The 21,998-nt window shown below is 46.5% G+C and overlaps 1 protein-coding gene across 17 annotated transcripts in view; it reads left to right on the top strand.

The window, feature by feature from the left end:
* SEPTIN6 (septin 6) overlaps positions 1 to 21,998 on the top strand; it is a 79,897-nt gene that overhangs the window by 20,785 nt on the left and 37,114 nt on the right. For all 17 annotated transcript variants that reach the window (XM_016942670.3, XM_063803820.1, XM_016942665.3 and 14 more), the window contains exons 3-4: positions 11,128 to 11,323; positions 21,768 to 21,954. In XM_016942670.3, the coding sequence (XP_016798159.1) occupies positions 11,128 to 11,323; positions 21,768 to 21,954 (383 nt within the window). The remainder of the gene's footprint in view (positions 1 to 11,127; positions 11,324 to 21,767; positions 21,955 to 21,998) is intronic.

Here is a 21,998-nt window from a genome sequence, read left to right as displayed (position 1 = left end):
CATTCATTATACTTTTCACTTTCTCACATTAGCTCTTTTGGACATTACCAGGACTCTGCGAAGTGAGCAGAGCAAGTAGCATTTGTATCCTCATGAAACAGGTGGAGACACAGAGTCTTGGGGAGGATAAGGGACTTACCTGAGGCAACACAGAAGAAGTGGCACCATAATGAGGACTCAGGCCTGGTTGACCCCTTGTTCCTCCCCCTGCTTCTCTAACTGCTGCCAGCAATATCTCTTGAGCACATGAAAGCACTTTGGAAACCACTGAGCACCAATCAAACAAATATGAGGGATAACGGTTCCTTCTTCAAGAATATCTTCGGCCGGGCACGGTGGCTCACGCCTGTAATCCCAGCACTTTGGGAGGCCGAGGCCGGTGGATCACGAGGTCAGAAGATCGAGACCATCCTGGCTAACACGGTGAAACCCCGTCTCTACTAAAAATACAAAAACAAAATTAGCCGGGCATGGTGGCGGGCGCCTGTAGTCCCAGCTACTTGGGAGGCTGAGGCAGGAGAATGGCGTGAACCTGGGAGGCAGAGCTTCCGGTGAGCTGAGATCGCGCCACTGCACTCCAGCCTGGACGACAGAGTAAGGCTCTGTCTCAAAAAAAAAAAAAAAAATCTTCTTAGATCTTAAATATCTCAAATTTGCAAACATGATCATAGCATATAATTTTCACCCTGTAACATGGGAAAGCATACCTGCATATTTTCAGTGACCTTCTGAACCTTAATGATTATATAAATACCAGAATAAAGTCTGTTTTTGTACTGGCTGAAACACTCAAACACTTTTGCTAATTGCCTTTTATTTTTGTATAGAGTGTATGGGGAACTTGTTCATGTAGTAGATCTGAACTACTACTAAATTGGATATTTTACACTTTAATGTATTCAGAAATTCTGTTTTTTCTTTCTTTTCTTTTCTTTCTTTCTTTTTTTTTTTTTTGAGACAGAGTCTTGTGCTGTCACCCAGACTGGAGTGCAGTGGCGTGATATCAGCTCACTGCAACCTCCACCTTCCGGGTTCGAGCGATTCTCCTGCCTCAGCCTCCTGAGTAGCTGGGACTATAGGTGCACGCCACCACACCCAGCTAGTTTCTGTATTTTTAGTAGAGACGGAGTTTCAATTCCTGACCTCAAGTGATCCGCCCACCTCGGCCTCCCAAACTTCTGGGATTACAGGCATGAGCCACCGCGCCCAGCCTAGAAATTCTGTTTTCTCACTAAGGTCATTCATTTTCTTGGGCTCTTTATCATTTTTTTTCCTCTATCCCCAGCATTCTTTTCCAGGTCACTTTTTGTAAGAGAATTGCTACACATTCAAGGACAAGTAGAGAACAACAGATGACGGGCAGTTGTTCCCACAAGCTAGGCTCACTCCCTAGCTAAATGGCTCACTCCCACACACCAACTTTGGTTTTGTTGTCGTTGTTGTTTGAGACAAAGTGTCCCTGTGTCACCCAGGTTGGAGTGCAGAGGCTCACTGCAGCCTCAACCTCCCAGGCTCAAGCATTCCTCCCACCTCAGCCTCCAAAGTAGCTGGGATTACAGGCATGCGACCGGGCTCATTTTTTTCGTAGAGATGAGGTGAGGTCTCACTGTGTTGCCCAGGCTGTTCTTGAACTCCTAAGCTCAAGCGATCCACTTGCCTCAGCCTACCAAAGTGCTGAGATTACAGGCATTAGCCACTATGCCTGGCCCACATCAACTTTGGAACCTATCAGATGAAAATATGTGCTTCAGTTTCAATCCACAGATTTATACTCAAACTTATTTTTAAGATGTGACTTCTACTATGCATGTCCTTGTTCATAGGGAGAGAAATATACCTGGAGGCATTAGTGAATAAAACAGTACATTAAAAAAAAGAAAATATGTGCTTCACAGAATTACACATCGAGGGCCTTAGAGTCCAGATCTAGGCTGTTAATTCTTCAAATGCTGAAAGTCTAACTGATGGTTATGATTAGGTGCTATTTGGAGAAAAATGTAAAATAACTAGAAGTCACAGTAATCGACATCAAGTGCAAAGACTATCACATCCAATGTTAGCACTGCCAAATCTCTGTTTAACTAACAAGAGCTCCAATCTTTGGCTGATGGCCAACTTATTTCACATAATATTTGATTACCACAATATTTAAGCACAAACATATCAGAGTCCCTTGGCATTCTTCCCAGAACTCCATATGACCTGTACTGAAGTTGAGATGAGAAGAGAAATGACAGATCCACCTTAAGCAACCTTTCAACCAGTGCGATTGGGTGGGCTAGTAAAGCTTTAGGAGGGAGGCCATGTGAATTGAAATGGATCTCTGAGGGTGGAAGTGTAGGGTAATTTGATATGTGGAGCACAGGCTCCCCTAGGGCCCAGAGGCAGCCAAGCTCAAGGCAAAGTGGATGGGAGAAATAGTAATCCCCCATCCTCTAGTTTCCACCTAGACATTGTACAGCTATAAATGCTTCCACTTGCACCTGCTGGGATGGAATTGCTCAAGTACCCAGCACAGACCCTCCAAGAGGGGAGGAGTAGGAAGGAGATGCTGTCATCCTCAAGAGTCACAGACTCTCTTTTGCTCCCCACTTGTCAAGTTTCAGGAAATGGCTGCCTCTGTAGCTCCTGTCTTAGACTCACAGGTGCAACCATTGGATAGGCCAGCCCCGACTGGGTTAATTTCATCCCTGTTCCAAAAAACCCTGCAATGCACGCATCCTGCCCTCTTGCTGTGCTCACCACCCTGTCCTTGCTCAGAGAACCCACAATTTGGGCCAAGGTCATAAGTAGCTTAGAGTAGCTCTGAAGCTGCAATGTCAGCCCAGCCATGAGGCTGGATCCAGTCACTGACTTCGCAAAGGATCCACAGCTTAGCTGCTGAAGGTGATCTTTTATCTTGCAGAGCTTTTTGTGATGATAGTTCATGCCTACTGCCTGTGTACATTTACTCCCTTAATGACTGTTATAACAAGATGCTGTTTGGGCATAGAATATATTTCCCCAAAGTATTTTCTTTTCTTTTCTTTTGAGACACAGTCTTGTTCTATTGCCCAGGCTGGAGTGCTGTGGCGTGATCACAGCTTACTGCAGCCTCAACCTCCCAGGCTCAAGCAATCCTCCCACCTCAGCCTCCTGAGTAGCTGGGACTACAGGCACATGCCACCATGCCTGGCTAATTTTTTTTTAATTAAAATTATTGTGTAGAGGGCCAGGCGCGGTGGCTCACGCCTGTAATCCCAGCACTTTGGGAGGCCGAGGTGGGCGGATCATGAGGTCAGGAGATCGAGACCATCCTGGCTAACACGGTGAAACCCCGTCTCTACTAAAAATACAAAAAAGTTAGCCAGGCGTGGTGGCGGGCGCCTGTAGTCCCAGCTACTCAGGAGGCTGAGGCAGGAGAATGGCGTGAACCCGGGAGGCGGAGCTTACAGTGAGCGGAGGTCACGCCACTGCACTCCAGCCTGGGTGACAGAGTGAGACTCCGTCTCAAAAAAAAAAAAAAAAAACTTATTATGTAGAGATGAGGTCTCACTATGTTGCCCAGGCTGGTCCCTAACTCCTGGGCTCAAGCAGTCCTCCCTACTTGGCCTCCCAAAGTCCTGGAATTATGGGCATGAGCCACCATACCCAAACGTTTCTTTTTCTTGATAGGGCATTTGTGGTGTAAAATTATGGTAGCACTAGCTTCAATTATTAACAGAGACCTAGGATATTTTTTCACACTATTGTTTATCTTGGTGCTGGGCTGCCGATCATAGGCCTACATCCAGCAAGGTATCCTACATGCATGTGTGCATGTGTGTACATCTGTGCACATATGTGTGTTGCAACTAAGAGAGAGCATTTTTTTTTTTTTTGAGATGGAGTTTCGCTCTTGTCACCCAGGCTGGAGTGCGATGGCACGATCTTGGCGCACCACAACCTCCACCTCCCGGGTTCAAGCAATTCTCCTGCCTCAGCCTCCTGAGTAGCTGAGATTATGGGCGTGCACCACCACACCCAGCTAATTTTGTATTTTTAGTAGAGACGGGGTTTCACCATGTTGGTCAGGCTGGTCTCAAACTCCCAACCTCAGGTGATCTGCCTGCCTCGGCCTCCCAAAATGCTGGGATTATAGGTGTGAGCCACTGCGTCCGGCCGAGAATTTTTGATAATCCAGAACCTAATTTATAGTAAGGATACCAATAAACGGCACCTGCAATTCTTCTTCTTCTTTTTTTTTTTTTTTTTTTTTTTTTTGAGACAGAGTCTCACTCTGTCACCCAGGCTGCAGTGGAGTGGCACTATCTCTGCTAACTGCAACCTCCATCTCCCAGGTTCAAGTGATTCTCATGCTTCAGCCTCCCTAGTACTTGGGATCACAGGTGCACACCACCATGCCCAGCTAATTTATTTTGTATTTTTAGTAGAGACAGGGTCTCACCATGTTGGCCAGGCTGGTCTCGAACTCTTGACCTCAAGTGATCCGCCCACCTTGACCTCCCAAAGTGCTGGGATTATAGGCATGAGCCACCACACCTGGCCTATTATTCTTTTTAGAGGACTAGGCACATGAGTGTGAACATATTATGACTCCTCTCCAATATATTCTCTAGGGTTGACCATAATTACCGAAGAGGTGAGGTTCCTCTTTCTCCCCATAAAAACACATATACTAGTCCCTTAGCTTTGGAAATTTCAAGGATCCCCTGATCCTAGATGCAGTACAGAATGCCTCAGAGGAACCACCAGAGCCAACAGTACAAATATTCTGGGGCCCGTTGCTTTGCACTCCTGGGAACAAGCCCCAAAGAGACTCATCCATCTAAATGCTACAGTAGCAGTCATGGCTGTGAAGAGCACAAAGGGTCATAATGATAATATTTACTTTGAAGCTGCTCAGGATTCCAGGCTCAATTGGGCTCTGTTGAACATGGAAAAAAACAGTCACACAAGAGAAGCAGGATTGAGGCTTGCTGCAGGAGGAGGGAAAGGGCAGCTAGCATTCTATCAAGGCCAAGGATCAATTGTTTCATCCCTTCATATCTGGGAAAGGCAGCTGCTCATTTGTCTAAAACAGGCTGCCAGCAGTGGTGTGCTGGTCAACGTCACAGCCCATCTCAGGAGAAAAACTGTTGTGGTTTGAAGCATCTGCTGATTTTGTTGGTGTCATTACTCCTGCCATGGCTGCTGTTAAGCTACCAACATGACATCACTGCACGTGGGCTTGGGAAGAGATGCAGGAAGCGGACGAGCCGGCTCCAGCACACCACTGCCTGCCAGGCCTCTGCAAGATCAGGAAGGAGAAAGGACAAGGTCACAGAGCCAGGCATAACCTTGTCCCTTTCCATAGGCTTCCTTAGCCAACCGGAGTTCCTGGAGTGTTTCCTTTTGGGCACCTCCCTGTTGAACTCAGAGACGTTTCTCTGGGTTCAACATTCAGAACTGGAAGAGACTTTAGGTCCACAAGAACAGGGATTGTGGCTATCTTGTTCATTGCTGTATCTGCAGCTCCTATAACTGTGCCTGGCTCCTATTAGAGTCTTTGTAAATACTCATGGAATGACTGAATGAACAAACATATCACACCTATGCGTCTCGCTAGAGCACATTGGTTAAAAGCATGGACTCCAGCGTCGGCCTGCCTGGACTCAAATGCTGGCTCTGCCACTTACTAGTTTGTGACCTTGGACTAGTTACTTCTTCCACATTTTATTTTATTATTACTAGTTTTCAAAATAGACCTATTATGCTAAGTGAAGTAACTCAGGAATGGAAAACCAAACATTGTATGTTCTCACTCATAAGTGGGAGCCAAGCTATAAGGATGCAAAGGCATAAGAATAACACAATGGACTTTGGGGACTCAGGGGGAAAGGGCGGGAAGGGGGTGAGGAATAAAAGACTACAAATTGGGTTCAGTGTATACTGCTCAGGAGATGGGTGCATCAAAATCTCACAAATCACCACTAAAGAACTTACTCATATAACCAAATACCACCTGTCCCCAAAAACCTATGGAAATAAAAAATAAAACAGAGACAGGGTCTATGTTGGTCAGGCTGGTCTCGAATTCCTGGCCTCAACTGATCCTCCTGCTTCAACCTCCCAAAGTGCTGGGATTACAGGCATGAGCCACTGCGCCCGGCCCCTCCACATTTTATAGATGAGGAAAGTAAGGTGCAGAGATGCTGAGGAACTGGTGCAAATTTACACAGCTAGTAAGTGGCTTGGTTAACCCATCTATAAATTGAGGACAAATAGTAACATCTTCCTCATGGGCTTGCTGTGAGGAATAAATAAGAAAATATATGTAAAAAACTTAGAGCAGTGTCTGTAAACAATAGCTGTTATTACCAACGCTCTCATTTTATAGAAAAAGAGACTGGGACCCAGAGAGGGGAAAGAGCTCAGTTCATGTCACAAAGTAACTTAGTGATAACCTGGCTAGAAGTCTTTTCTTTTTCTTTCTCTGTCTCTCTCTCTCTCTCTCTCTCTGTCTTTCCTTTCTTTCTTAGACAGGATCTCGCTCTGTCGCCCAGGCTGGAGTGTGGTGGTGAGATCTCTGCTCACTGCAACCTCCGCCTCCCGGGTTCAAACGATTCTCCACCCTCAGCCTCCTGAGTAGCTGGGATTACAGGAGCCTGCCACCATGCGCGGCTAATTTTTGTATTTTTAGTAGAGATGGGATTTCACCATGTTAGCCAGGCTGGTCTCCAACTCCTGACCTCAGGTGATCTACCCGCCTCGACCTCCCAAAGTGCTGGGATTACAGGCCTGAGCCACCGTCCCGCAAGAGCATAGTTTGAAAAAAACATATTTCGTAGTACTCATATATGTTTTAATTTTTTTTAAAACTATTGTTTCCAGAATACTATCTACATTAAGCAAAGTGAGATGAAATCCTCTTGGCTGGTGGAGCATGCGTTAAAAACCTTACTATCCACTTGGAGGAGCCCTGGGAGGGCTGGGGGAGGAGGAGTGAGAAATTGACCCCTCGGGACTCCTCAGGTTTCCTGCTGGAATCGAATTGCCAAGTCTCCACCTTCCTGCAGGGGTGTGGAATCTGCTGACCTGATCCCAGTTAGGTCACGTGTGCCTCCCCCTCACAACACACTCACACTCAGTACTGGGCCCAGGGCAGCCGTGGGAGGGGCAGCATCCTAGGATCAGGCTGGGTCTGTGCCAGTCATTGACAGAAAGCCTCCCCGACCCCCAGGCTCTACACTGATGGAAAACTGGAACAGGAGCTCTCGATAGCCATAGGATGAGCTCGCTTGATTTTCTGCCCTCTCTACTATTGCATTTATCTCAATTCCCTAGACACCCGGGTGTTCTTTTCTTCCAGACGTTCATTATTTGGCATCTAATTTCCACAGCGCTTTTGTGCCAGCAGGCATTTGGGTGGTCATTTCTCCTGCTGTTCCTCCCAGCTCCCTGTCCTGCCCTGCCCGGCCCCCATTCCTCCAGCTGTGCAAACAGGGTGGGTCCCTCACGCTGCGGTGCTGTCCCTGAGGCCTTCTGTGTGAACCTTGGGTTAGGCACTCTCGGGGGTACTGAAAGATGGCCCATCTCCTGCTCTCTGAGAATTCTTAGGATCGGGGAGCCAGGGTGCCCACTCTGGGTGCTGGGGAAACAGGACCCCCACTCCCTAGGAGCTACAGGGCATTCGGCAGGGAGCTCATGCAACAGAAGGGTTTTGGGAGTTGGGGGTAAGGATGGTTCTGTTCCATGAGCTCCCTTCTGTTCCATGGGAGGGAGTTGGGGGTAAGGATGTACATGGAAAATTCATCAGGCACATAGGAAGATGAGCTAAACTGTAGCTCAAACCTCAGTGCCCTCGAGAGGGGAGGTGAGTTAGGATGTGGGAGCCACACTGTGTTCCCACCTCCAAGGTGCTGGCCCCGTTTGCAGTTAAGGTGCACCCCAACTTTGGGTGAGGCGGGGTGTGATACATTCCACTGCTTGGCCAAGTCTGCCACCTCCCATGGCAAAGGCCCCACCTCATAAAATTATTCTTGGGACCCAAATACTTCCTGTTCCTTTAGGGGAAGAAAAAGGGGGCCTCTTCTTCAAGAGTCTTTGCTGCTAATGGATATAGCAGACCCTGGCTTGAAACATGATCTGTGTGAGGAACCATTTCCCCACACTCTGGCAATTTACCAAGTTAGTCAGACCTGGCTATGAAATTGGGCTGGGGGGCCGGGTAGCCAGACTGAACTGAATGTTCTCCTTGTTCTCCCTCCCTCTCCCTGTCTCCCTCCTCTCTCTTATCTCTTCTCTCTCTCTCCCTTCTCTCTGTCCACACACAGAAAACTCATCATACACAGATATTTTAAAAGGCACCTCCTGCATTCATAGCTCATTATTTGGGATAAAAGAAGCAGGCTAGACACACCCAGAGTGGGGAGGGGAGATGGAGCATTTTCAGTTCTGCATCATGTAGCTCTAACCGTAGCCCTGAACCACCCTGCAGATGTGTGCTTTTGGTCGCAAGGCGGGGTTTGACAGGCCACAATTTGCCCAATGCAAACCCAGTCCCGACTGTGAAGAGAAGTCGAGGCTCACATTCCCCCTGGGTTGGGGAGAGGAGAGGGAAAAACAGGGATGATGATAGCGGAATAAATGGGAGAGTAGTCTTTGTCTTCAAAGGGCAGGCCAGAGTAATTAATGATATCCTCTCTTCGAAGTGCCTGCCTCTCTACTGACTCTTTTTTTTTTTTTTTTTTTTTGAGATGGAGTCTCACTCTGTCGCCCAGGCTGGAGTGCAGTGGCGCGATCTCAGCTCACTGCAAGCTCCGCCTCCTGGGTTCACGCCATTCTCCTGCCTCAGCCTCCCAAGTAGCTGGGACTACAGGCACCCACCATCACGCCTGGCTAATTTTTGTATTTTTTTAGTAGAGACGGGGTTTCACCGTGTTAGCCAGGATGGTCTCGATCTCCTGACCTCGTGATCCACCCACCTCGGCCTCCCAAAGTGCCGGGATTACAGGCGTGAGCCACCGCGCCTGGCCCTCTCTACTGACTCTTTAATTCCTGGTATTCCTGAGTCACTTGGGGTGGGCTGAGGGGTCAAATACAGCCTGGACCTGTAGAGATTATAAGCAGCGCCCAGCCCAGTTTGTGGCCTCATATCAGATTCCTGTTTAGCCCCCTTGTCACCAACTCCTGACTTCTTGTGATGTCCCATTCCCTGAAGTCTTGTTGGCTCCTGACAGTGGCTTGGTATCCCTTGATCTCCCAGGAATAAGCTTCCAAAACCTTCACCAGTCTGCCACAGCCTTTCCCCTACTGGTTTCCCTAGTGTGAAGTTCAAGACTTTTAAAATTCCAACAGTTTGACTTATTAGTATCTCGCAGCCTAGTAGTTAAACAAATAAATGGCTAGTTTGTTTAAAATTTAAGGATAAGGGCCGGGCACGGTGGCTCATGCCTGTAATACCAGTACTTCGGGTCCGGGAGGCCGAGGCAGGTGGATCACCAGAGGTCAGGAGTTTGAGGCCAGCCTAGCCAACATGGTGAAACCCCATCTCTACTGAAAATACAAAAATTAGCCGGGCATGGTGGCAGGCACCTGTAATCCCAGCTACCTGGGAGACTGAGGCAGGAGAATCACTTGAACCCGGGAGGCAGAGGCTGCAGTGAGCCGAGATTGCGCCACTGCTCTCCAGCCTGGGCGACAGAGCGAGACGCTGTATCAAAAAAAAAAAAAAAAAAGAAGAAGAAGAAGAAGAATTTTTGTGGCCTGCTGGGTCTCCCCACCCCGCCCCTCTTAGTTAAAAACGGTCTCACTGAAAGTTCAACCGTTCAACCAGGCTGGGAGGATAAGCCAGGAGCCTGCACAGTTTTCACCGTGGGGAGGCACATCTGGGGCATCCCCAGAGGGCTGTTTAGGCCTGGCAGGGAGGAGAGGTGGGGACTGGGATGAAAGGATATTTGTTTGACAAGGGACTGATGTCTTTTTTTTTTTTTTTTTTTGAGATGGAGTCTCACTCTCTTGCCCAGGGTGGAGTGCAGTGGCACGATCTCAGCTCACTGCAACCTCTGCCTCCCCTGGTTCAAGTAATTCTCCTGCCTCAGCCTTTCCGTAGCTGGGATTACAGGCATCTGCCACCATACCTGGCTAAATTGTGTATGTATATATATATTTTTTGGTAGAGACAGGGCTTCACAATGTTGGCCAGGCTGGTCTTGAATGCCTGACCTCAAGTGATCTGCCTGCTTCAGCCTCCCAAAGTGCTAGGATTACAGGTGTGAGCCACCACACCTGGCCACTGCTGTCATTTTTTAAAAAAATTTAAAATAGTCCTCTAATTTTTATGACAAAAACTATACATATTCCACTTAGAAAACTTGGGAAATATAGAAAAGCATAAAGAAAGGGATGAAAACCACACATAAGATCACCACTCAGAGACAGCCATTGGTAAGAGTATATTGTATTTCCTCCCAGTCTTTTTTTTCTAGGCATAGCTATATCTCTCCATTGCTGCCTATAACATAATTTTCTTTTTCTGACTATAAAAGCAACGTATACTTGGCCAGGTGCGGTGGCTAACGCCTATAATCCCAGCACTTTGGGAGGCCGAGGCGGGTGGATCACGAGGTCAGGAGTTTGAGACCAGCCTGGCCAAGATGGTGAAACCCCATCTCTACTAAAAATACAAAAATTAGCTGGGCACGGTGGCGGGTGCCTGTAATCCCAGCTACTCGGGAGGCTGAGGTAGGAGAATCGCTTGAACCCGGGAGATGGAGGTTGCAGTGAGCCGAGATCATGCCACTGCACTCTAACCTGGGTGACAGAGCAAGACTCTGTCTCAAAAAAAAAAAAAAAAAAAAACCAAAAAAAAAAAAAAAACAATGTATACTCAAGGTAAAATTTCCAAATGACAGAAAAAAGTTGGAAGAATAAAATGAAAATTACCTCAATTCTACTATCTGAGATGACTACTACTGATCCGTCTGTATAGTTCCTTTCAGTCTTTTTCATTTAACTGACATCATATAGTTCATCTGCTTCTGCTTTTTGCTTTATGTTTTATCATGTTCATTTTCCCATGTCAACAAATATGTATATGAAACATGATGTGTAAGGGCTGAATAGTCACTATGTGAACAGACCATAATTTATCCTTTTGCTTTTCAGGAGAGACAGGTTTGGGCAAGTCCACCCTCATGGACACCCTGTTCAACACCAAGTTCGAAGGGGAGCCAGCCACCCACACACAGCCAGGTGTCCAGCTCCAGTCTAATACCTATGACCTCCAAGAGAGCAACGTGAGGCTAAAGCTCACGATCGTTAGCACAGTTGGCTTTGGGGACCAGATCAACAAAGAGGACAGGTAAGGAAGGCGGTGGGGTGGGGTAGGGTGGGGAAGTTGGTAGAGGGCCGCAGAGAGGAGCTCACCACAGAGATCTTGAAGACAGCACAGATACCGGGCCCAAGCCTGTCCTCCCAGAATGGTGTGGGCAGCAGCAGGTACCTCCCAAGCATAGGCCCTGTCTGGTGTCCCTGTCTACAGCAACTGTTCCACTCCACTCACTTTGCCAAAAGAAGGGTGTCTTTCTAGTATACATGGGTCAGGTCTCAATTCCATGCAGCAAACATTTATTGAGCTCCTACCTTGCGCCAGGTACTGTCGAGCTCTGACCATCTAAAAAGGAATGGCTTAGTCTCTGCCCTTGAGGGACTCATAGGCAAAACCGGTTTTAAGCAAATAATTTCCATAGAGTATAAGATGTTCTGTAAAGGACAGGGTACAAAGAGATAAAGGACAAGTTACAATGAGAACACAAAGGCGAGAACCATCAATTCCACGTAGGGAGGTCAGGGAAGCCTTCACAAAGGATGTGCCTCCTGAGCTGACTCTTGAAGGACGAACAGTTTTGCCAGACAGACAAGGGAATGGAGAGAGGGGCATCTCAGGCAGAAGTAACTGCCTGTATAAAGGCAAAGTGATGTATAGGATTCTGGTATGTTCTAGGGAAGTGTAGCTTGCTCTCTTTGGCTAGACAGAGGCAGAGTCACTGTGAAGCTAATGAAGATTGCACAGGCCCCTTCCAAAGCTCTGTAACTAATGTTCAATCACAACGTCGTATTATTTTCCTCAGAGAGTCTTTCAGATTGCATAAGCCTAAGGGCTGGAAAAACCTGGTTCTGCCCCTGGGCTAACACTTGGAGTAAGCTTGGGGAAAAAACGGGGAGATGAGGCTGAAGGGGAGATGAGGCTGAAGAGGTAAGCAGGTGCCAGATCACAGAAGGATTTATTATCAAGGCAAGAGGTAAAATAGGTGCTGAGATAGCGAAGAGGAGACAGATTTGCTAAATACTGAGTAGGTAAATATCAACAGGACTTGGTAGACACTTGGTGTGGGGTTGTGAAGGCAAAAGAAAAATCTAGAATGAGGCCCAAATTTCCAGCTTTGGAGAGTGGACACATGGTGATGGCATTCCGTAAGAGAACCAGGGTTCAAAATAATCAGCTCTGTTTTGGACATGTCAAGTTTGATCTGTCTGAGGAATACTGAGATACGCGATGACCTTCAGCAGTAGGCAGTTGAACACACAGAATTGGAGATGAGAAGAGGCTAGAAATAGATTGGGTTATCAAGGTAGAGGTGATATGTTCCAACCATGGACACATGTAAAATCACCCAGGGATCAGAGTAGAGTAAGAAGAACACTGGGCTAAAGACAAAAACCTCAGGATGCTAAGTCAATAGATGGAGGAAAAGACATCCTGAAAAGGGACTGAACAGGAATAAGCTGACAGGTAGGACGGGGGACAGGAAAGATGTTGGGGGGCCAGGCAAGGTGGCTCACGCCTGTAATCCCAGCACTTTGGGAGGCCGAGGCGGGCAGATCACTTGAAGTCAGGAGTTCAAGACCAGCCTGGCCAACATCATGAAACCCCGTCTCTACTAAAAATACAAAAATTAGCCGGGTGTGATGGCGGGTGCCTGTAATTCCAGCTAGTCAGGTGGCTGAGGCGGGAGAATCACTTGAACCCGGGAGGCAGGGTTGCAGTGAGCTGAGATTGCGCCACTGTACTCCAGCCTGGGCGGCAGAGCAAGACTCTGTCTCAAAACAAAACAGAAAGATGTAGGGGGTTGAGAATGTGTGTGAGTGAAGACTAGGTGAGGCTCAGAGATGGGAACGTGATGAGGGGTGGGGTCAGGTACCATCTGCATTTAACCAGAAGTCACATGGTTATCACATGTGCTCATTTCAGAAAGGGCCATTCATCATTTTAAGCAGAGGGTCTTCTCATTCTTTCAGGATTCTCTTGCTTCTTAGGTGAACTTTATGTCAAATTCTTTTATTTCCCCCTTAAAGCTACAACAGCCACACTCACTTCCTTATAATGAATAAATATATGTAGCTTCTTTTTATTTTATTTTATTTTTTGAGATGGAGTCTCGCTCTGTCGCCCAGGCTGGAGCGCAGTGGTGTGATCTCAGCTCACTGCAAGCTCCGCCTCCTGGGTTCACGCCATTCTCCTGCCTCAGCCTCCCGAGTAGCTGGGACTACAGGCTCGTGCCACCACACCCAGCTAATTTTTTTTTTTTGTATTTTTAGTAGAGACGGGGTTTCACTGTGTTAGCCATGTTGGTCTCAATCTCCTGACCTCATAATCCACCCTCCTTGACCTCCCAAAGTGCTAGGATTACAGGTGTGAGCCACCGTGCCCAGCCAAATATATATAGCTTCTTAATAATGGAACTGAGTTCTGTTTTGCATTTGAAATTCTAGAAAAAAGACATCTCTGCTTTTTTTTTTTTTTTTGAGATGGAGTCACACTCTGTCACCCAGGCTGAAGTGCAGTGGCACAATCTCAGCTCACTACAACCTCCGCCTCCTGGGTTCAAGTGATTCTCCTGCCTCAGCCTCCCGAGAGTAGGTGGAATTAGTCACGCACCACCACACCCTGCTAATTTTTCTGTATTTTTAGTAGAGATGGGGTTTCACCATGTTGACCAGGCTGGTCTCGAACTCCTGACCTCAAGTGATCCCCCCCCGCCACCCCCGCCTTGGCTTCCTAAATTGCTGGGATTACAGGCATGAGCCACTGTGCCTGGCCACCTCTGCTTTTTATAGGCATGCTTATTGTGCTAATCTTGTTTGGTTGAGAATAAATTAAACTTTGGAGAAAGGATATTTGGGCCACAATATGAGTGCTTAATCTCAGCTGCAGATTGCTCAGAAACTTCAATTACATTTCTTACAGTTCTTTCAGTTACATACATTCAACATATCTAACATTGGACAATGCCTTGATAATAATGGCTTGGGAGGACTGAACAGATACTGCGCCTCAGAGGCAAATCTACTTCCGTTATAGTTTTAAGATATCCCTATTGTTTCTTCCTGATTATAAATGTGATACATACTTATAATAAATCAAATAAGTAGAAATGAAAAGCCTCCTTGAAATTGCACTGAGGAGCAGGGGTGGAGTAAGCTCCAGGGATCTGTAATAAAAAGCAGTGTTTTCTTCATGCTGTTAGGGCCATGTTAGCATAGATATGTCAGTGAAGCATCATTGAAACAAGGCATTAGAATATCCCGCTTTACAAGGGCTCATGCATAAACTAGGAAGAGGAATGACTAAGGCCGGATACTGCGGAAAGCTACCATTTAAAGGATGCTGGAGGCAGGGCACAGTGGCTGAAGCCTGTAATTCCAGCACTTTGGAAGGCCAAGGTGGGTGGATCACTTGAGGCCAGGAGTTCAAGACCAGCCTGGCCAACATGGTGAAACCCCCGTCTCTACTAAAAATACAAAAAATTAGCTGGGCATGGTGGTATGTGCCTGTAATCCCAGCTACTCGGGAGGCTGAGGCACAAGAATTGCTTGAACCCGGAAGGTGGCGGTTGCAGTGAGCTGAGATCGCGCCATGGCACTCCAGCCTAGACAACAGAGTGAGACTCCATCTCAAAAAATAAAAATAAAAAAGGATGCTGGAGAAAAGGGGATTTAAGGGAGAGACCGAGAAGGACAGGCTGGAGAGGGGAGTGCTTAGGAACCTAGGCTTTGGTCTCAGACCTGGGTTCAAATTTCATCTTGCTGTCTTTTTAGCCCAGGGATCTTGAACAAGGCACTTAAATTTTCTATGCCTCAGTTTTCTCATCTGTAAAATGGGGATGATAATGATGGATAATAATAATACTACCTACCTTAGAGAGTTGTGGTGAAGCACATTTGACATGTGTGGAATATGAAATGCTTAAACACCTGGCACAGAGTAACTGCCTCATAAACTGAAGATATTATGATCATGATTTTTATTGATAGAAGAATCAAGGAACAGCTAAATCATGTAGTATATGGGAAGGAATGATACATGGTATCCAGGAAGACGAGAACTGCAAAATATTCTTTGGGTTTGGTGATATGAAGGTCAGTAATACATTTCAGAATAATAATTCGAGGGGAACTGTGGGTGGAAGCCAGATTACCGTGATTGCTGAGTGAATGGAAAGTAAGGATGTAAAGGCATCAGAAGAGCAAAAAGAGCAATGGAACAGAAAAGTCAGTCTAAGACCAGATTCCTGCTCATATGGAAATTTAGCATATGTAAGTCAGCAGGGGAAGAATGGACTATTCAGGAGATGATGCTGGGAAAATAGGCCATCTATTTAGGAAAAAAATAAAACGAGACCCTCTCACACAAACACCATTCACAAAAATAGATTCCCATTGGACTAAAAACAGATTTCTAAAAATATAAGGAGAAAACATCAGAGAATATTTTTATAACTTTGGGGGTAGAGAAGGCTTTTCCAATCATAACACAAAATCCAAAAGTCATAGAAGAAAAGACTGATGGATTTAAATTCACTAAAATAAAAAACCCTTTTGTATTGAAAGATACCATAAACAAAAGTACAAACAAGCTACAGATGGGGAGAAGATATTTGCAGCCTAAATAACAGACAAAGGATTCTTCTAAAATGGAAAAAGAGCTTCTACAATTCAATGAGAAATAAACAAATAATTTACAGAAGGGGAAATACTTATGTACAATCAACATATGAAATGATGGTCATTCAACTTCCCCAGTAATTAAAGAAATGCAAAATGAAACAAATATTTTTTTATCCATCAGATCTGCAAAAACAAAAAGATGGTATAATATCCACTAACACGAGGTAATTTCATTCACGTTGATGGGACTGTAAATTGATATAGACTTCTTGGAGGGCAAATTTGGCAGTATCTATTAAAATTTTAAATGTGAATAATTTATGACCCAGCAGTTCCACCTTTAAGTATACAGCCTAGAGAAACAGTTGCACATGCTCCTGAGAAGCATAGAGAAAGCATGTTCACTGTAGCTTTGGTTATTGAATGAAAAACAATTTAAACAGTCTAAATTTCTACCAACAGAGCAATTAAATAAACTGTGGAATTACCATACCATGGAATTGTGTTTGGCAGTTTAATAGAATGAGGTAGATCGATATATACTCACATGGCTAGATCTCAGGATATGTTGTTAAGTGAAAAAAAGAAGTTGCAGAATGATCACGATGCGGTGTGTGTAAATCTGCCCCCCTCCCTCCAATAAAACCACAAATATTTCTCTCTATTTATGTGCGTAGATGCATAGAAAAAGGTCTGGAAAGATAATCAGCAAACTGAAAATAGAGGTTATCTGTGAGGAAGGAAGAATCGGTATTCTTTTTTATTTTTTTGAGACGGACTTTCGCACTGTTGCCCAGACGGGAGTGCAGTGGCGCGATCTCGGCTTACTGCAAGCTCCGCCTCCCGGGTTCACGCCATTCTCCTGCCTCAGCCGCCCGAGTAGCTGGGACTACAGGCGCCCACCACCACGCCCGGCTAATTTTTTTTGTATTTTTAGTAGAGACGGGGTTTCACCGTGTTAGCCAGGATGGTCTTGATCTCCTGACCTCATGATCCGCCTGCCTCGGCCTCCCAAAGTGCTGGGATTACAGGCGTGAGCCACCGCACCCGGTCGAGAATAGGTGTTCTTGCATAAATAAATTTAGGTTAAGCGCGGTGGCTCTTACCTCTAATCCCAACACTTTGTGGGGCCAAGGTAGAAGGATCACTTGAGCCCAAAAGTTCAGGACCAGCCTGGATAACATAAAGAGACCCCGTCTCTACACAAAAATAAAAAATTAGCCAGGTGTGGTGGTGTGTGCCTGTAGTCCCAGATACTCAGAAGGCTGAGGCAGGAGAATCGCTTGAGCTCATGAGTTCGAGGTCACAGTGAGCTATGATCATGCCATTGTTCTCCAGCATGGGCAATAGAGCGAGGCCTCGTCTCTAAAAAATAGATAAAAAAGAAAGCTTGTCTGAGCTGGGAGAAATACACAAGGCCATGTCTAGAGGGGGACAAGGAGGTCAGGGGCAACTCTTGAGGATGGGAGAGATGATGAGGGCTTGAACAGGAAGAGAAGCTTTGAGGATAGAGAGGAGGGGCAGATTTGAGAGAATTGACAAGACTGAGAACCAAGTTGCCGTGGAAACCTAGTCCACTTTATAAACTTAAATGTCTACTATGTGACAAGTACAGTGTGAAGTGTCAGAGATACTAAGAAATAAGGCACAGTCTTTTTTTTTTTTTTTTTTTTTTTGAGACGGAATCTCACTCCGTTGCCCAGGCTGGAGTGCAGTGGTGCGATCTCGGCTCACTGCAACCTCTGCCTCCCAGGTTCAAGCAATTCTCCTGCCTCAGCCTCCCGAGTAGCTGGGACCACAGGTGCCTACCACCATGCCTGGCTAATTTTTGTATTTTTAGTAGAGACGGGGTTTCACTGTGTTGGCAGGGCTGGTCTCGAACTCCTGACCTCAGGTAATCCGCCTGCCTCGGCCTCCCAAAGTGCTGAGATTATGGATGTGAGCCACCGCACCCGGCCTCCACATTTTCACATTTTCTTTATTTTATTTTATTTATTTAATTATTTTTTGAGACAGAGTCTCACTCTGTCGCCCAGGCTGGAGTGCAGTGCCTCAATCTTGGCTCACCGCAACCTCCGCCTCCTCGGTTCAAGCAATTCTCCGGCCTCAGCCTTCTGAGTAGCTGGGATTACAGGCGCACGCCACCATGCCCAGCTAATTATTATATTTTTAGTAGAGACGGGGTTTCACCCTGTTGATCAGGCTGGTCTCGAACTCCTGACCTCGTGATCCGCCCACCTTGGTCTCCCAAAGTGCTGGGATTACAGGTGTGAGCCACTGCGCCTGGCCTCCACATTTTCTTTATCCGGTCATCAGTTGATGGACATTTGGGTTGTTTCCACCTTTGGGCTACTGTGAATAATTTACTCAAGCTGGGTTCACCAAGTCCCACCTCCCTGGCCATCTTCCCATTGCTCAAACCTGTCAGACTGGTTTCTGCCTCAGGACCATCCTCACATTTATTATTCCCACTGCCTGGAATGCTCTTCACCCAGATCTCTCCATGGCTCTGTCATCCTCATCCTTGCGGCTCAAATGTCACACCCTTAGAGAAGCCTTCCCTGATCACTGTATTTAAAGTAGTTGAACCCTCAATCACATGTATATCCCATTATCCTATTGGAGTATCTTCATAGTACATATCATTATCCGAAATGAATAAGTATTATTGTCTAGACCAGGGGTTATTTTGTGCCATTGGCCCCGTTAGCAATCTAGTGAGGCCTATGGGCTCATTCTCAAAATAATGTTTTTAAATACCTAAAATATACCAAGTATACTAAAAATACAGTTACTAAAATATTTAAAAATTGTTACTTAGCAATCCATGTGCTTCTCTATCAATTCCAGAAGTAATAATATCTATATGCAGGCTTAATAATTACCAGAATTTGAATGTTGTAATGAGTATAAATGCTATTTTGAGCTATTTACAACAACTGGAATGAGAAATGATGATATCAGTGATTTCTATTGGTTATGAAATCACAGGTACTGCTAACATTACTATAGATTGTTACCTATGTCTGCAGCTGAAGAAACTGCTAAACTTCAGTTAGAGATTAGTGAAAAAGATGTATTTTTTTTTCCTATCTAAGTTCACAGATCCTCTGAATTCTATTCACAGAACCTAGGAGGTCCATGAACCCTGTGTTAAGAACGGCTGTCTTGAAATGTCAAAGATTATCAGTAGTGATGGGGAGGGATGGAGTCTGTTGGAGCTGGTTTTGGTCGAAAATGGAGGAGATGAGGAGATCACAGTGAGCGAGGGAATCAAGAGCTAGAAGAAAGCTGCCCTCTCTGCCCTTCCATGGGACTTGGGTGTGGAGATGAAGAAATTTCCAGTCGAGAAGGATATGAGAAAAGCAGCATCTCTGAAGGATAGTCAGGTGTCACTTAGAGGAAGGAAGCAGTTTGGGAGGAGGTAGCCTATAAGAGTAAAGGATTTTGTTTACCACCCACTGGAGTCCAGTGAGCAGCACAACAGAGTGTGGGAGAGAGGTGGCCACCGTGGGAAGATGAGTCACTGGGGCCCGGGGGTGGAGGGAATGCAGAGCAGTAGCGGAAACTTTACTATGTTCCAGACAGCAGGCTAGACGTGGAGGATACAGAGATGAATAAGACGAAGATAAGCCACCCATTTAGGATTCGTCTACACCAAATCCTGGTGGCTGATTGGCTGGTTTGGCTGGTCTGATCCATGTACGTCTTGAGAGCTTCCGAGAGCCAGAGGCAATTGCAGTAAGATAGGCACAGGGTATCACTACAGATTTCGGGGTGTGTGGGGGAGCTAAAAAATGTACTTTTTAGCTTTATTTTCTTTCCTCCTTTGATTCCTTCTGCAAAGCAAAAAATGAAGTAAAAAAAAAATTATGTAATTGAGAAAAAAAATGAAGCAGTGCCATCATCAACTATTTCAAATCAGCAAAACATCCAAAAATTAATTAAATAAGCCTAGGGGATACATTCCCCACCCTCACTCCAAATTCGTCAGGAACCTTCTAAGGATCTTTGCAACCAAGAGATTCTTTGATGCGATTACCCTTCGGAACAGTGGCTCGGAGGGATCAAAGGAATAAAGAAAGGACTATGTTTTTAGAGTTTTCTCTGGGGCTTGGGAGGCAGAGGTTGCAGTGAGTGGAGATCGCACCACTGCACTCCTGCCCGGGCAACAGAGCGAAACTCCATCTTAAAAAAAAAGATTTTTCTCTGGGGCTCCAGAGATAGCCTGCACCTGGATCTCAGCTCTGGCTGCAGCTCTCAGAATCTAGGATCCTGTGATTCTTTCTTAAAAGGCTATTTTCCCCTTCTCTACTAGGGGGATCTTTCAGAAAGGCTCAGCCTGGGAGCTGCTGCAGGTGGGAGGCATTGGCTGGGCTCAGCTCCTCCTTTGATCATCATGTTCCCTTCTGGCAGCGGTATCTGAAAACTCCCTGCCCTGGGCCCACATGACAAGCCTCTTCTAGCCTGAAGGGAGGCACCCCCTCAGCCAGAGAGGCAGCAGACAGACAGGGGAGATGAGAACAAGAGGCAGAGCTGAGCTAAGCTGACCTAGTTAGAGCAGAAAGAGGCTGTAGGGGTGACGGGGATGACGTGGGAGGGGACTGGGACAGAGGGAGAGGGAAGTTTCCCAGGGAGGCCCAGGAAAGAGAGACATAGAGGGCTGACTGTTGTTTAAGAAGCCTTGGCAAGACTTGGGGGCCACCTAGAGGAGCCGCGTGTGGAGACTCAGTGAGCTGGCGGGCCTGTGTCCATGTGTGCAGGGTGTGCGGAGGGGAGTAGCTTTACCAGATTTTGCCTGAATACTTAGTTTGTTTGTTTGTTTGTTTTTGGAGATGGGGTCTCACTCTGTTGCCCAGGCTGGAGTGCAGTGGCATGATCTCCACTCACTGCAACCCCTGCCTTCCGGGTTCAAGCGATTCTCCTGCCTCAGCCTCCTGAGTAGCTGGGATTACAGGCATGAGCTACCACAGCTGGCTAATTTTTGTATTTTTAGTAGAGACGAAGTTTTGCCGTGTTGCCCAGGCTGCTCGAATCCTGAGCTCAGAAGATCCGCCCGTCTCAGCCTCCCAAAGTGCTGGGATTACGAGCCATGATCCACTGTGCCTGGCCTGAATACTTAAAGTCACCACCTTGGCAGAAATGAGAATCAGAAAAATATCTTGACCTTGGGGGAGCCAAGTGTGGAGCTCCGCTAAACCTAGCGAGAATGAGCAAAAGCCCTGAATGTTCTCACAAGATTGCCCAGCAGTGGGCCAAAGAGAGGTCTTGTTACCCACTGTGTACCCAGCTCTCATCTAGGCACTGTAGGGCGAGATAAAGGGAGCAAAGACATGAGCCCAGCTTGGAGGAAAATCAGTCCCTCTACAGATACAGCCAGTGGGCTCCATGCTGTGTTGGGGCCCCCCGAGGGACAGACAAGTGCCCTTCACAGGCCCTGCTCTTTAGGAAGACACAATCTATTTGAGAGAATCCTTGTGAAGCAACAATAAGTAATTGAATGCCATTTCTTGTTATGCCCCTGACTCGCAGAAGGGATTTCTGGCATAAGTGGGGAAGGCCGTAGGAAGGAGGAGGACATTAAGCTGAGCCCTGAGGTCTGGGAGGGCAGAATTGGGATGAGGAGAGAGAAAGGGGCATTCTAGTGAAGGTGCACAGATGGGCATAAGTTTGGCTCATGTAGGCACCAAGAAGGTGGCCAGGCTGACAAGATCGGAGGCCCACTGAAGGGAGATGGAGAAATGCAGTTGGATGGGAGAGAGTCAAGATTACAGAGGGCATTTGAAACTTCCAAAAAGGACGGTGTCAAAATCCAAGTTTTTGACGGGATCCGTCTCTGTCCCTGCTCTCCCTTTTAGCTACAAGCCCATCGTGGAATTCATCGATGCACAATTCGAGGCCTACCTGCAGGAAGAGCTAAAGATCCGAAGAGTGCTACACACCTACCATGACTCCCGAATCCATGTCTGCTTGTATTTCATTGCCCCCACGGGTCATTCCCTGAAGTCTCTGGACCTAGTGACTATGAAGAAGCTGGACAGTAAGGTATAGGAGGCAGGGGCGGGGGCGCTGGGGGCTCACTCTTACTG

Source organism: Pan troglodytes, chromosome X, assembly GCF_028858775.2.
Source record: "Pan troglodytes isolate AG18354 chromosome X, NHGRI_mPanTro3-v2.0_pri, whole genome shotgun sequence".
Taxonomy (NCBI): Eukaryota; Metazoa; Chordata; class Mammalia; order Primates; family Hominidae; genus Pan; species Pan troglodytes.
Note: the sequence above shows the minus strand (reverse complement) of the source record. Positions and strands in the feature narration are given on the sequence as shown.